At 37.5% G+C, this 16956-nt stretch overlaps 1 protein-coding gene across 13 annotated transcripts in view; it reads left to right on the plus strand.

Moving 5' to 3' along the window:
* The window catches only part of ST3GAL3 (ST3 beta-galactoside alpha-2,3-sialyltransferase 3), a 201869-nt gene that overhangs the window by 75878 nt on the left and 109035 nt on the right, over positions 1-16956 (plus strand). For all 13 annotated transcript variants that reach the window (XM_026665724.2, XM_087960112.1, XM_087960114.1 and 10 more), the window contains one exon: positions 5992-6084. In XM_026665724.2, coding sequence (XP_026521509.2) covers positions 5992-6084 — 93 coding nt within the window. The remainder of the gene's footprint in view (positions 1-5991; positions 6085-16956) is intronic.

Raw genomic sequence — 16956 nt, forward strand, 5'->3', positions numbered from 1 at the left:
GTAGAACCAAGTTATATCAACGAAAAATTAATGAACAATAGAAATATTTGGATACATTTATTCATAATTGCATATTCTTCTACTATGATATTTCCACTGGTGCAGATAAATACTGGCTGAGTTCATATAACATGCTAAATCATAAATCTGAATTAATAGAATGCGATTGCTATGTTCAGTTGACATGTTTATATCCAGTCAGCCATATTATTTGGATTAAAAAAATAACTTGTTCACACAACATGTTAATACAACTGCTACAGTAGATTCCCACAACAGCAAATTAACTTTCAGCGGGCAGGGCAGAAAGTTAGGAACAAGATACTGCTCTTATTTTTTGGGGTGGCAAAAATATCCCACTATAACAACTGTAAATAATAAGGAAACATGATCTTCCCCACAATGATATAACAAGGGACAGTTAGAATTTATTCAAAGTTTTATGAAAGTTAGATGAATGAGAATTAATTACAGGTTAGTATAACTCTTAAAGCAGCTATGTCTTTTTTCAGGCAAAAACCTAAAAACGGTATATTTGTTTCAATAAGTAGTAGGAGCTGCACTCATGAGAATTCTGAAGCACATTGAAGTACTGTATTTGCCGGCGTATAAGACGACTGGGCGTATAAGACGAGCCCCCAACATTTCCACTCAAAATATAGAGTTTGTTATATACTGCCGTATAAGACGACTCCCCCACTTGAAGGCATGTTTTTCAGGGCAAAAAGTCGTGGGGTTCGTCTTATACGCCCAGTCGAGTTGTTTCTTAATATCTTTCAACCTCCCCAACCAATTTGTCTCCAAGGGTGCACCACACTGATTGCGACATTAATTATTTCAGAGAGAGGGTGGTGGGGGGAGAAATCTTTACTTCCTACTGTGGCTTTTTCCTGCGCATCGCTCTGGCTGCACTCGGATGGCGAGCTGGCTGGAGCAGTCTGGAGCATGTGCAGCTCACCGTTGGGGGCTGGGGAGAGAGAAGGCCTCCTTATTTCCACGCTGGAGAGGCTCGGTCACTGGACCGTGGATGAGCGCAAAGGAGAGAGTTCTGAGTGCAAAAGGCCGCCACTGATCAGGCACAAGAAACTGGTCCTTTTTCCCCTTGGCTTTGTGGTTGTTACTTCTTACAGGGAGGGATAATGAGATACTCACGCTGGGAGAAAGCGGAAAGGATGTCTATTTTCCTGCTCACTAACTTTCCAGAAAGCCTCGAGTTCCTACCCGAGACTTGCCAAAAGTCCAGTTCATTCATTTGCTACCTTTCTCCAACGAGATCCAGATCTGTTTCCACAACGCGCTTAGGATCTTATCTTATTATCTTATTATTATCTTATTAACCTTGCTCTGTCCGTCCAAGAGAGAAGAAGGCAGACGGTTTTGCGCTCAGGGAGAAAGGAAAGGAGCCTCTCGCTCACGCTGCACACTGCCCCCCTCCACCCCAGCAACACTTAGGAAAAGAGTTACACAAGCATCCTTTCCAGAAGTGAATCGGGGGTGGCGGGGGGGAGGATTCGAGCAAAGGCTGAAACCGGGAAGAGAAAACTTCCCAAAGAAAATCGCACGAGCAGCATCCCATTCCTGGGAGAAAAACAAACAAAAACAAAAACACGAACTCTTCCCGAAGCCCAAAAGCAAGGATGGCGCTTTCTCAGCTTTGAGCGGCGTCGCCATCCCTCCACTCGTCCCCACGTGCGGTTAAGTTTCTGCCACTGGGGGTGGAGGGGGTGGAAGGAGGTGAGGGATGGGGCAAAGCCTGGAGCCTGCCGTTCGCCGCACGAGCGGAGTGGGTGGGTGGGGAAAGGAGAGGCCGCGCTGCTGCCTGCAAGTGAGTGACGCGCCTGCCCCTCCCGGGGAAAGTGAAAGGCCTCCTCCCTTAAGCAGCCCCGCGTGCGCGCCATCGGGACTCCAAGGGTGGGGATGGACAGCTGCCAACTCTCCCTCTCTCTCTGTGTGTGTGTGGGTGGGTGGGTGGGTGGTGTGGAGGGTAATTCCAGCTATCTCTTCCTACCCCGAGACTTGCCAAAAGAGAGACTCCGGCTGGGCTTGATGGGGCTTCGCAAGTTGCGGAGCTCCGCCCCGTCGCTTCTTGCGCCGAGTGATAACAACGTATTTGCCGGCGTATAAGACGCACCCCCAGTTGGAGGCATGTTTTTCAGGGGGAAAAAGTCGTCTTATACGCCGGCAAATACGGTATTCATAGCTCATGATGGAGTCCCCTGAATGAGTTCACATATTACTCTGGGCATTTTTCCTGTCAAAACTCTTTAATAAACAATTAAATTAAAATCCCATGATATAAGAACATAAAAATCTATTTCATGAGATTTAAGGGATTTTGTTTATCATTTTAAATTTGGAAACAGGGTGGACATATTGTAAGAGTGTTATTAGTTATTCTTTATATTGAAGAACAAATCCAGTAGGCTCAAGTATATGCAAAATAAGGTTTTTTGTTCTAAACTTTTTTTAAAAAATGTATGACAATATGAATTTTATAGTAATAATAAAACCTGCTTTTAAATGATGAACTTTAGTTTTCACAAAAAGTTTTTAAGTAGAGGCTGGATGTAACAGCAGCAGATTTCCTGTACTGGTAAAAAATGTTATATCACTGTACTTTAACATAGCATTTATAAAAACTTATTTTATGAAGCAAAAATTTAAAAATTGTTATGGTTTGAAAATTAAGCTTTCTAATCATTCTGTAGTACATTCACCTCCTTTGGCAATTTTTTTCTGTGGTCAGAAGCTTCAATTTTTAGGCAAAATGAAAATAAAAAAACACAAAAAGCAGAAATATTCTGAAGAATTCTATGCCTCCCCTAAATTATGATATAAGCAGTTCTACCAATGTTTTTGGGTTTTATGGTCAGATCTTACAAGTGATAGGATTTGTGTAATAATTTTATTAATTGCATACAGATAATCCTCAAGGTACGACATGCCATTTAACAAACATTTGAAATTATGCAGCAGCCATCATAATTTTGAAGTTGTATATAGCTTTTTTGGGGGGGAGTCTAAAATTCCCCCCCAAAAAGCTATATATGACTTCAAAGTTATGATGGCTGCCACATACTGGCAGTCATTCATCCTTACAACCCACCACAGGGTTGCGGCAGTGCCCTCCTGCCTCTCTCCACACACCCCAGTACACCAGGACCCTGCAGCGTTTGGGCCTGCTCCCCACACATCCATCATGCCCCACACTTCCTTCTGAAACTCTCTGGACCTCATATTGGGGAAACAGGGTAGGCCATGTGTCTCTGAGCTAAGTGTTGGCAATCTAAATGTGGCTCCCATTTTGTCCACCCGCTTGTGGGCAGGGACAAAATGGTTGCTGCCAAAGAAACGGCTTCATTTTACTGCCTTAGGAAGGTTTGTACAATGCTACAGAAACTTCTGAACACCACAGAAAGCTTCTGCAGCAAAACAATGCAGTTTGTCTCTGGGCCATGCAGCAGTGACCCAAATGCAGCCACCATTTTGTCCCAGCCCACAAATGGGTGAGGCCAAAATGGCGGCCACCAGATAAACTGCTTCATTTTCTTCCTTAGAGAGGTCTCCACTGCAAGGCAGCAAAACGAAGCAGTTTGTCCCCCGAGCCTGGGCCTGCATTAAGTCTCCAACAGCTTCTCCCACCCAGGAGGCACCCCATTCTCCATTTAACAACCCGCACAGTTATTTTATAATTCATCGGGGAGAGCAGGGATGGGAGGGTCATTAGGTGAGATGTTTCACCTAACGACTGGTGCAACATGCAACATGTAATGGGCAGGCTCCATTATAGCCGTATCTCGAGGACTACCTGTAATCCTTTCAATTACAAAAGAGGAAGAGTCTTTGCTTTTTCTTCTGAAGCATGTTGTTGATCCAAGTTTGTAACTATACACTAAGGTGGCTATAAATGTCCCAGTTGGCCCTATCATTACCATGTTTGGTAATGAATAGATCCAGACACATAAATATACCAAATGGATAAAACTGCATGGAATGAGAAATATAAAAGACTGGCCAAGACTGGCCAAAATGGGGGTATGTGGTAACTCTTGAGTAACTGCACTGGTAGTTGTGGTTGGCTGCAAACTTATTTTTGCTTGTGACATCTCAAAATATGAACTATTTATTATACTTAGGAAAACAATAAGTCTAGTTCTACTTAGCTTGAGATACAATTGTGTCTTTATTTGCCAGACCGGTTATTTGTTCCTCAAATAGGACCATCAGACTGCCATGAATGAAAGAAAACACAAAGATATTTTTTAGCCAATATCTTAAATGCATTTGTTTAAGTCTAAATGGTATCCTCAGGACACCGTATAATAGCTAAAGGAAGTATCCAAAGCCAAAAATCTTAAAGAAGAATACTATCTTAAGTATAATTTAAATTTTAACTTCAGACTTTCTCATTACTTGCATTTCCATTGTCCAAATGTGGTTTAGATGTGCTGGAATATCTGGAGAGCATCAGTTTGGGAAATGCAGGCTTCAAACTTTGGGTTCCTTTGTCATGCATGAATACTGTGAAGAAGCAGATTTTCTCTAAACATCCTCTATATGAATAATACTGTTATTCCTGTTTATACTCAAATTTTGCACTGAAATTTGGGGAAAGTTATACATTCATTATTCATAGGTCTTTGACTATATGAAGACTACAGATAGAAAAAGAAGCTGACAAAAATAGCTGTGTTTTCACCATAGTAACTGTACTCATTTGGAATATAAATTCAGTCTTTTATACAGGTAGCCTTGACTTACAACAGTTCATTTAGTGACCATTCAAAGTTATGATACTGAAAAAAGTGACTTATGGCCATTTTTCATACTTATGACCGTTGCAGTATTCCCATGGTCACATGATCAAAATTTGGACAGTTAGCAATTAATTCATATTTATAACGGTTGCAGTGTCCTGGGGTCATGTGATCACCTTTTGCGATCTTCTGACAAGTAAAGTCAATGAGGAAGGCAGATGCCTTTAACAATTATAGTACTAACTTGACAATTGCAGTGGTTCACATAACAACTGTGGCAAGAAAGGTCATAAAATGGGGCAAAATTCACTTAACAAATGTCTCACTTAGCAACAAGACTCCATTGTGGTTGTAAGTCGAGGACTTCTTGTATATCCACTGATTGTGCAAGAGACTGAGCTCTTAGAAAATGATAAAAGGAAATCATGTTGGAGTTATGGTATACATCCTCTCCATTTTCACAGTAGGTGGAAGAAATTTATAGTAACTTGGTTAGATTTACTGTTCGGTACTAGTATTGCATTATAACAGTGATGGCTAACCTTTTTGTTGTCGCGTGCCAAAAATGCGCATGTGCATGGTGAGCCAGCACCCATGCACTGCATGCGCAATCCCCTGTGTGACCCCCACCTCCATGTGTGCAGGATCCCCCCACGTGACCCACCCCCTGCGCATGTGTGTGGGACCCCCTGCGGTCCCCTGCCCCTTGTGCACGTGAGCATGTCTCCCGCATGTGCCCCGCCCCCTAGCACATGCGTGGCAGATACCCAAAAATCAGCTGGCTGGCAGGAGGCGTGCCCGCATGCGCAGTGGAACTGAGCTGGGGTGATGGCTTGCGTACATGCAGAGATGGCTCTGCATGCCACTTCCGGCACACGTGCCATAGGTTCACCATCATGGCATTATAACATTTCCATAGTAGTAAATGAAACTCAGTACTAGTTTACTGGTTTACAAAGTAATAAAATTACATAGTAATATAGTATTATATACTAATACCACAACAAAAAGTTTGCTAATATTTTTCTTTATATTTTTGGAGTCCAAATAATAGCCAGGAAATATGCTACATACCTGAAGCCACATGGTAGAATTTGATGACATCCTATTTTAATTTCATAAGACTTTTCTGTTCCTGTTGCTGCTGTTCAGAAAAACTAATGATAAAAGTATTTAATTGATCTACTTTTTATTTTTTTCTTAGGATGATCATAACACATATTATTTTTTACAGGCCTCCAGAGCTAGTATCAAAATACAGTAATATGTCAGAGGGTGTTTGCAAGCCTGGGTATGCTTCTGCTTTGATGACTGCCATCTTTCCAAAGTAAGTGACTGATCCTTTGTAATACCTAATTCTCTTACTATAATGTCCTAAATACGTGATGAAATATTTACCTTAGTTAAAATGAATTTCAGAGCTATGTAATATTGTTTTAATGATGCAAAAATAAACAGGGAACAGTGTATGTACCTAATGACTACAACTAAATGAGATTTTTTTTTTCATTTTATCCTTACATTCCCATATGTTCTAATCAAATTAGTTGGGGATTTTAGAGTTTATAATATAACTTTCAACTTTATTGTATGATACTATGATTAATCACAGCAGGTTATAGCATCCTCTGCTGATCTTGAAAATGATAGCTAGAGTTGGATCAAGTTTGTAGACTTGACTGCGAATGTTTTAAACAAAAAATTATGGTAGAAGGCAATGGCAAAACATTTCATAGTTTTGCAAGAAAATTGTATGGCTGGATCACTGTGGGGACATTAGGAGTAAAAATTGACATTTTCACAGACCATTTTAAATGCTTCTAAATTAATTCAACAATGCTATATGATCATATTCAATGTTTTTTTCAATGAATTTTTTTGGTATGATGCCAGGTATTATGTGAAAGAAATTGGAAATAATAAGGCAGAAAAAGGGTTTTCATTCATTGAATGGGTTGTGTCAGAAATTAGTGACATTTTAATGGACTTAGTATGTTTCCATTTGTTGAATTGAACTTTTTTTTTTAATTGGTAGTTTTTGGTCATTAAGAACAGCTGCAGCAGAACAGCTTTTGACCTTTGTCTGTAAATAAGTCTGGCTTTCTGTGTTTTATGAGAACCTCCAGACCTATGTGGTTATTCTATAGTATACGGGACCAAGGATGATAAGGATCTTTTGCACTTCTCTGAACTTGAAAAAAGAGCATTACATACCAGTATACAATTCTCAGCTGGTGATGTTTTCCAACATACAGTTTCCTTGGGAGAACATTTGCAGTATAATCACTTTTTGGTGTGATATTTCTGGTCTATGATAGGAGCACGTTATATTTTATAGTTTTATTTGTTTTGGGTGTCTTTTTGTGTCAATTTCCTGGTTTTCCTAGTGAACACAAAAACATTTGGATCCACTGTCAACAAAAGCCCTTTTGGTTCTCTGGAATCTAAATAAATCTATTTAGCGATATCTAAGTTTTTTTTTTTTTACTGTGCCTTTCTTGTTGCTTTGTTTTGTTTGCACATTCATAGAACACAATTGAAAGCCAGTGTGGTGTAGTGATTAAGGTGCTGGTTAGAATAAGGGAGATCCAGGTTGTAGTTCTCCTTGTACAGTACACAAAAGCAGTCGTGGTGATTTAGGATTAATCACTGTCCTTTGTCCCTAAACTGACAAGTTGAAAACATCTAGCTATCAGCCCAAAGTCAACATTGTGGGAGACTATCATCGATATACTTTAACAAAGAGGCCTAAAGTGGATAGATTAAGGTTGATAACAACAATATTCCTGAGGACCACAACAACAGTTATTGCTGAGAACCATGAGTACCACTTTGTAGACTACAATTTCTGAATCATAATAGATTCTATTGTATGTCCTGCAAGCCTTCTCTGATCTGACTGTAATAGCTATTCCTTTTATAGATGGATATATAGTGGACAAGACAAATGACGCACAAGATTATAATAGAACATTATACTATTAGAGTTGCAATTTGATGTACCATATTAAGATATGCAGAATCTATTCTAAATTATATTTATTTATTCTTATATTCCTTGTCATGAGCTTTTCTTGCTTTCTATTCCCCCATTTCCTACATAGTAATTTGGTGGAAGATTGAATTAATAGCGATGCCCCCTTAACCATAACTGCATTATGTTCTTATTTGATGACTATGGAAGAAGGAAAAGCAGGCAGTATAAAATATTATCTTTTACTGGCTGATAAATTATTAGAAAGTTGAAGATTTACCAAATTCACAAAATGAATAAATAGAGTTGACTTGCAGAATCTTAACTATTTTTTTAAAATGCTAGTAAAAGATCCCATGGGATAGTCAATTTAGTATTTTGATGGCGATGTTTTACAACTCTGTTTATCTAAATTTGCCAGGACGGTGTTATCCAGCAAGTATATAAGCTTTTCAAGGGCAGAGTATAGAAATAAACTTTCTGTCTCTCACATTAATTGGTTTTCTCAAAATCCTCAAAAGCAAAGATTGCAAGATCTAGAAAGTGGTATATCATTGAAAAGTTACATATTAATGTTAAAAGAAGAATACTTAATTAACGTAATCTGAATATGGTATATCCATTTTATAGTGTATGTGGAAACTCTTCCTCATTCCCAGTTTAATTGGAATATAGTGTAGATTTATACTGTGAAAAATTAGGGGAAATGCACAATTGTCACAGTGGAAAGATATGCAAGGTAAAGTATTCCAAGAATACTTTACTAATACTTTACTTTAATATGATTATAAATAAAGATATTAATGACCAATAAGATGGCCATATTTGCATATGATACCAAGTACAGGTAGTCCTTGACTTACAATAATTCATTTAATGATTGTTTGGAGATGCTATAACATAGGCAAATTCCTACTTAGAGCCATTAGGAAAGGAGTTAAATAAATCTGTCAAAACAGTAATAAGCTTATAATTATACGGAAAGACTTTATACAAATTTATGATCACTTCACTTTTGAAAAGACTATTATAGATTTGGAAGAAAAGAGTGACCAAATTCTTGGTTATAACTTATCCTCATAATATGCAAAGCATTTAAAATCTGCTAAGTGATTTTAAATATATAGAGATAAATGCTTGCTATAAAGTGATTGGTGTGTCTATGCCATATTTCAAGATTGGAATATATGTATTATATAGTATTCAGACAAATAACGGGCACTTGAGGCCTACATTTATGTGTTTATGTGTTATGTGTTAATTGCAATGTAGAGGTTTCCTACTAATCTTTTGCAAGAGACTTATATTTCTCTACAGCAAATATTAGACTAGGTGGATGTTCTAGTAAATGCCTATCAGGGTTTGTTTAGTCTGGAAGGCATATCATGAATCAGAAACTAAAAGAAAGTCTGTAATATATACTGCATTTTTCACATGGTTGTGATTGTAACTGAGAAATGCACACATAACAAGTAGAAAAACATGCCTCATTTGAACTAAAATTTAACCTGGAAAGGAATTTTCTCAGATTCTGAATCATTATCTCCTAAAAGTAAAATTTCCTACAGACATATTTTCTTCATTTTATGGCTTTTATGACCAGAAGCTTCCTATATTGTTCTATATATTCAGTCAAACTGATTAAATTACATTCTCAGACAAAAGATACCAATCATGGTTTAATGTATTTAAAATACACTCTGCTTTGTTATGACAAATGGAAGTTCATATTTTCAAAACTCCATGTTGTTGCTGTGAGATGTTATAAACTGTATATAAGCATTTCATCTCACCTACCACCTACTCCTAAATTCTAACTTTATCTTGATTTGTGTGACATTGAGTAGTTTCATGGAAAAATAGGCCTCAATTTTGTCAATTTTGACAGTTTGATAATAATTTAGATTTGGTCTATAGCACCCGGTCCTCAGAACACATATGTTCTTTCTTGTATACTCTGAATTATTTAAATATTTCTCTTAGATTTCAGTTTTCCCTTCTTCATATAAAAGTAGAAAAGTTTAGATGTCCTGACTATGAATATAAAAGATTTTGAAATATACTTGAAATTTCTAAATGAAACATTGAAGTGCCCCCTAGAATAATATCTAAAATAACTAAATACTTTGCCTGCTTCACAGGAGAGACTCTCAGTGTATTATAATCATAACAATAAAATGTTAATGGTACATAATAACATAAACACATAAATAGTACCTTGCTGGATTAGATCCCTGGCCCATCTAGTTCAGCAATCTTTTTCTCACAGTGGTAGTCAACTCCACAAGCTAGTCAACCAGTCTTCCAACCAATAGCTTTCAGAAGCAGTCAGACTACAATTAAATCTAATACATGACTTTTATGAGTTGATACAAGACTGTTTTGAAGCCAGGAAAGTTGGTGGCCAGCCCACATTTAAAATTACAAAAAATAATAAATACCAGCATTTTGAATTGCAGGTGGAAATATATGCAAGCCAGTGGAATGCCAAAGTAATGTGCAATGTGCATGTGTTCAAATGCGCTCCCTCACTTTTAAGAAACTATCAACGCTAGGCATGCAATTCAGTATATCAGGAATTATTTTCTAAAACACGATGAAGTCAAAGTACAATTCATTCATCAATTATGTTCATCCAACATCATTGTACATATACTGTAAAAAATGAAATACTGTGAAATTGCTGAGGTGATAAACACAAATATTGACTAGACAACCCCTGATCTGTTGGGTCATTGATTCAGAGATATTTCTTTATCTAAACTGTTAAATGAGACTGTTTGGTGTAGTGGTTAAGGCATCAAGCTAGAAATCTGGAAATTGTGAATTCTAGTACCTTCTTGGGCACAAAGCCAGCTGTGTGAACTTGGGCCAATCACTTTCTCCCATCCTAGGAGGGAGGCAGTGGCAAACCACTTAAGAAAAAACTTGCCAAGAAAACTGCAGAGATGTTAACATGTGGCTATAGCTAAAAATGTGGCTAATTGCATCTTCTGTTTTTTTCATATTTGAATATTTTGTACTATGATTTTTATGCAGTTATCATTTTGCCTTTTTTTCATGGAAAAACTTACAAGGAATTGATTTGTCTCAAGTTTTTCTTTATAAGGTGTTTATTGGGGAAAGAGTCAAAAAGATTAAAATGAACTAAAAAGAGATAACTGGATGGAATGTGTTTTTTTAAGGAACAGTAATATAAAATTTAATTACTCATTGCGTGCATAACATTGTACAAGCTCATGTCATCCTATATGTCCTATATATTCTGGATGGAAGCTGTGGATGCATAATCAGAAATACAAATGCTAGGCAGTGGAGATATTTTGATCTCCATTTACATGTAGAACATGTAAATGATTTTGTTAGAACAAAAATGTTATATTTTTCTTTTGGGTGAACTGTACTTAACCAGAATCTGTTTCAAAGCTTCTGGGCATTGTGAAATTCATATTCAAAATAAGTATGAACAGAAGTCCCAAAATCTCATCCAGTATGGACTACTCTAATAGGCAGTACTCAAACTAAATATTCCACTAGGTATAGCCTAGCCGGGTGGGAATGAAGTTTAAAGGATATTTGTACCCATACATCTACTTTCCAGATGATTTGCAAGTTTAGTTTTCTCTGATGTTTCAGCAGGAGAAAAGATTAGTTAGATCAGTGAAATGCCTGGTGTAAGTCCCTAGCTGGGCACTTGAAAGAGTCTCCAGAGGGGAGATAGGCCCTGAGTTTGCTTCATCTAGTTCTAGCTATACATAATTTTAAAAATTGGGATTTCCAGACCTTGGAAAATACTAGATGTGGCAGAGGGAATCCATGTTTAATTCTCCTTCTTTCATGGCCATGCCTGCATGTATATATGGTTATAGAAGCAAAGGGGAAATTCATAACACTCCAGAGCTTCAAAATTTGTACCCTTATTTCACCAGCTAACATTGTCCACCTAATTTCTGGCTGTTAAGTTCTAGTTCTAACAGTACAATCAGTGCTGTCATGTATGCTTTTGTGTCAGAAATGTAGGGAAGCATAATCTTTTAAGGTTCAAATCTAATATAGATACTGGTAAGCTATCTACTGCTAACCAAGAAGCGATTGTAATTTCCCCCAAATTATTTAGAGTCAAGAGATTTATATATAAGTAAGGGAAGGGATCTTGTATCAGAGGTGGTATTCAGCAGGTTCTGACAGTTCTGGAGAACCGGTAGTGGAAATTTTTGAGTAGTTAGGAACACCACCTCACTGATTGGCCCGCCCTCATCTATTCTCTGCCTCTTGAGTCCCAACTGATCAGCTGGGTCTTCTTTTTGTTGATCTGCACCAGGAGATGGGCTGGAAGCAGGTTAGTGGGGTGGGGGAGGAATGGAGACTTTACAGTATCCTTCCCTGCCACGCCCATCAAGCCATGCCCACAGAGACTGGTAGTAATTTTTTTTTTGAATCCCACCACTGTTTTGTATGAATGAAAAAAATGGAAGCAGGAATATTTCATGGTTAAAGGAACTTTCTACTATGCTGAATTGGTCAAAAACCCTATTATTATTATTGTTGTTGTTGTTGTTATTGTTGTTATTATTATTTCGGAAAAGCTGTTGCTCTGTGATACTTAAGTTATATATGAATGTATGTGTGTAGGCTTGGTTCTTAAGAGAGCCAGTGTAGTGGTTTAAGGTGCAGGCTTAGAAGCCAGCCGACTATTTGTTCCAATTCTACCTTAGCCTGAAAGCCAGCTGGAACTTTGGACCAGTTACTCTCTGCCTCACAGGCTGTTGTTGTGAGGAAAATAGGAGGAGGAAGGATGTTTGTTACTTTGGGTTACTTATAAAATAATAAAAGTGGGATAGAAATCTAATAAACAAACAAACAAATTTGGGCACATGGTTTGTCAATAGAAATATAGAGACAATTAATAATGTATCCTATATGCATTTGCTTTAATCAAGTAAGAGTTGCAATGAGTTCATCTGGTAAAAGTCCACAAAAAAATTGAGTTGGGCCTCTACATGTTATGCATTGAAGGCTTTGTCAGTTGAATGCTCCAGATTCCATTCAGATCTCTTCTGTCTGTTCTTTCATTGCAGCTCAAGTACTTTGGACAGCAACTTAAAGTCTCACAAAACTGTCAGGTGGGGAAAGGAAAACAGACAATTACCTTCGGATTGTGATTTTGTAATTGGGGGTCATTTCTTACATGGTGAAAACAGGACTGAAGGCATTTATGGATGTTTCCTTTTCAAGCAGAAGAATCTAGTTTTGCCTCTTAGTTTTCATGGTTGTTTTGTTTTCTCTGTTTCTTCTCAGAGGTAGAATAGTTTCTTCCTGGCTCCTAAAAGTGACCTGATATATTTTCATGTCTCAGATTAGACCCTGGGAGAAAATTTTATCTTCTTTTGTATACAGTGTTCTATGTATATGGTTTAGGCCACACTTCTGTACTGTTTTGTTTTTAAATATATATTTGAAGCATTTATATTCTAGTCGTCAGGCAAGTTATCAGAAACTCCTAGAAAATGCACACATTTGCAGATACTGGACTAAGGGAGAAAAGGTAGACATACCTCTCCTCTTCCTTCCTTTGCCTTTTTTGGAAACATCTTGCATCTTTTTTAACAAAACTAAATATTGCTTGGAAAAATCAGAGCCTTGTTTTCTTTATGCCATTGTAAGAAACTACAAGAAAATTGAAGCTATAAATAAGACTTAAGACGCACATTTACGATAGTTGCTATAAATAGTCAGATGATTCAAGTGGGTACATTGCTATATTTCTGGGAAATAAAACTGTGTTTGTATGAAAGCATGGTTTAAGGAACAATTCTATCAAAGATTTATATTAAATTATCTACTTGTGTCTCTGCAATTCATAATGATCTCTTCGGAATAATAGGATAGATTCTATCTTCCTTGAAATTTGTAAGCATATGCTCCAGTTCTGCCATAATTATAACACATGAGTTTTGGATTGTGGATTTAACTATCTTTATGAAAAATGCTAGCACCCTGGTTATGAACAAATAGTCTCTATTCTGGCAACTTATTTCATTCCTAGATCAGACATGCTCGTAAGTCATTGCCACCATGTAGCAAACTATCCCTTTTCTTGTTAGCCCTCTTGACCCTCTGAATTGAATTAGCCAATTTTTACAAGAAAATTAATTATTTTCTTGATCTAGAGGTCCCCCCCACCTTTTCTGAGTACAGTTTGTTCCTGATGTTGTGTTTTAGTATATGTTAATATATGTTGGCAGTTTTTTCAAATTTTATTTTTCAAGGTCACCATAGTTCAGAAATGTTTAAAGAGCCCAAGCATTAAAAATAGATCCAAATGATCCCCCCAAAAGTCCTTTAAATGGTAGGGCTGACTATTTTGCCTCTTTTCAAAGTTCATTCGCTGAACTTTTGACTTGACAGGTGACTCAGCCAATCCCTTTGAAGTCATTTGTGACATCTTTACTCAAGTTGTTATTTCTCTGTTATGGTCTCATGTTTATCATTGTAGGCATCTTAATTGTTAAATCTTCACAAACATTAATAAATCTAAGCATGATTTCGAACCTGTACATTTTGTTAATGTTTTGTTGTTTTGATGTTTAGACAATCTGCATGACTTCCCTTGTTCAGCTGTTCAGTCACTTCCAATCTTTATGACCCATAAACATTATTTTTCCAGAATTGTCTGTCAATAACTGTGTCTTTGAGTTCTTATCACTTCATAGTAATATCATTAGTTCATTGGCCTTTTTTGATTACCTTTAGTCATTGTCATTAGTGTCTGTTCCTGTTGCCTTTACAATATTTATGCTTAAGCTTTTTAATGAAATAATTTTCATTATTAGTATTTGCAATCAACAATCTGGGTTTTATATGATCTGGTATTGAATAATTTATTCTTATTTTAGTCCAAGTTATTCTCAGACAATTTCCTGCAGCACCACAATCTTTTTTTTTTTTTTGTTCATGGTCCATGTTTTACAGCCCTATGTTACAATTCAATGGCAGAAAACTTTGCTGTCAATACGATGCCATTGCAGTGTGATATTTTGTCTTAGATCAGTTAGTCTTTCACCTAAGTGGCAGGTCTCTTTATTTCATGGCCACAATCATCTTCCTTCTCAATTTCTGAGCCTAGGAGAATGAAATCTATTACAATTTCAATTTCTCTGCCTGTTTGTATAGCTTACATAATTTCTACATGTTTGCTTGATCAACTGACACATAAATAAACAAATACCATAGGTTTTGATAAACTTCACAATTTTAGACAACCATTTTATATACGCTGTATCCCATAAAGAATCAGTGATAGCAAGGAATGAGTGTGGTCCATAATTACAGCATTCTTGCTTTTATTTCCTAAAGAAAACATTATTCCCCATTTTTTTCTTTTTAGCCGCCCATTCTCCTATTCAATTTTTTCCCCCTCTATAGTGGGCCATATGTAAGCCATGTACAAAGCTTATATCTTTGTAAATCATTCCCCCACATTCCAAAATACCAGAACATAAGAGAGATTGAAAATTGTATATACATGGAAGGAAGAAAAGATAAAGAGGGAGAGAAGGTAATCTGCTAGTTTTTTAAAAATAGCATAAGACATATTTGTCCCAATTCCTATAGTCAGTGGTGAGCTGCAACTGGTCTATCAACTGGTCCTATGAGTGCATGTCTTGCATGTGCACGCAGCATTCAAAAACTACCCATTTTAAGCTTAAAAACTTACCTTCTATGTCAGCACTGGTGAGTAAAACAACAGAGGCGTGGCAATCCGCTGTGCTGAGCGAATCAGCCGAGCTAAAAAACAGGGAAATATAAGACAGGAAAGGGCAGGGGTGGGAGGGTGGAGCCAAATGCTCACCGGAATCAGGCCTGAGGATAGGGGAGTTCAGCTGGTACATTGTTCTGGGGACCATGGAGCTCAAAGGGGCTGCATGAAGGGGCTGCAGTGGCAGCAATGATCGCCTTGCCCTCCACCTCCTCCTCGCTCTTTCTCCCCTTCTCCCTACTTCTATCAAAATCCCTCACGCCAAAAGGAAGGAGGCTCCACTGTTAGCTTAGTCAGTGGATCTGTGCACGCCAGCCATGCAAAAGGGTAACTGGCAAGAGGTGGTTTTAAAATGCAGGAGAATATACTGGAGCAGGGGGGCGGATGAGGGAAGCATCACTTTTCTTTCATTCATATAGACTAGAGTGAATCATTCTTCTCCCAGTGAGAAAAAAAAAAATACTTGTGGGCTGCATGGACTCCAACACTGCTTCTCCATACTTTGTCCTCAACCCCCCCTCGCTTCCTGATCTGCTTCGCTGCCCTGGCAGCGCCCCCCCTTTTAACTAGCCTCTCAGTTGCTTAGGAGTTACGTGACATCAGTGTAGGGAGTAACACGAAATCCACAGGTTGGTGGGGAGGGGGACGGGAGATGTTAACTTAATGTGTACGTGAGGGGCCCCATATTAGTCTTGTTCCAGCACTTAATAATCCTCTTGGTGACCCTGACCGGAACTACCAGTTTACTAGAACCGGTCCGAACCGGCATCAGCCCATCACTGTCTATAGTTCTGCATTTTTCATTTCACAGTGACTCAGACTTTTAGTATGTACCTAGGCAATTTCTGGCACATTTCCCTAACTGTGAGTATGTTCTTTAGTTGGTGGGAATGTTGTTTTATTAATTCAGATTGGGATACATGTATTTATGGATTTTTTTCAAAATCATTCTAAAACTGTATAATAAATCCAAATTGTAGGTGAAGTCTTTATAGCAAAGCAAATTACATAAATTGTAAGATTTTTTTAAACTTATAAGCAAGAGGTGGATAGCACAGCTAAAAATTAAGTTTGATGCAAGTATATCAGCTTGCATCATGTGAGCTCCAGGGTATAAATAGTTGTGAAAATCTTGTTGCTCTCATCTTCGCCTTAGAAAGTTCTTATAAATATTTACCTGGCTTCCTTTGGAAACAGACTGAACTGGAATGCTTCAATCATCCTCATGTTTCTTTGTTCACAGCATTAAAAAAAGTCATTCAGAAAGTAATGTTCTACATATAGCTTCATGCAATGCTTTCTTATCACCAAATTCACAGCTGCCAAGTGTGGTTTTGGCAACTAAAGTACATAAGTTTTTAAAAGGATTAGCCAAAACCACATACAGCAATTCTATCATCAGCTATTACTTAAGATAATTTATGTGCACCTGTACATGTATATAGGTATTCATGTATATAATTATG

The sequence above is a fragment of the Notechis scutatus genome, chromosome 3 (assembly GCF_049901735.1).
Source record: "Notechis scutatus isolate UNSWTSFEM ecotype Mainland chromosome 3, rNotScu1.2, whole genome shotgun sequence".
NCBI lineage: Eukaryota > Metazoa > Chordata > Lepidosauria > Squamata > Elapidae > Notechis > Notechis scutatus.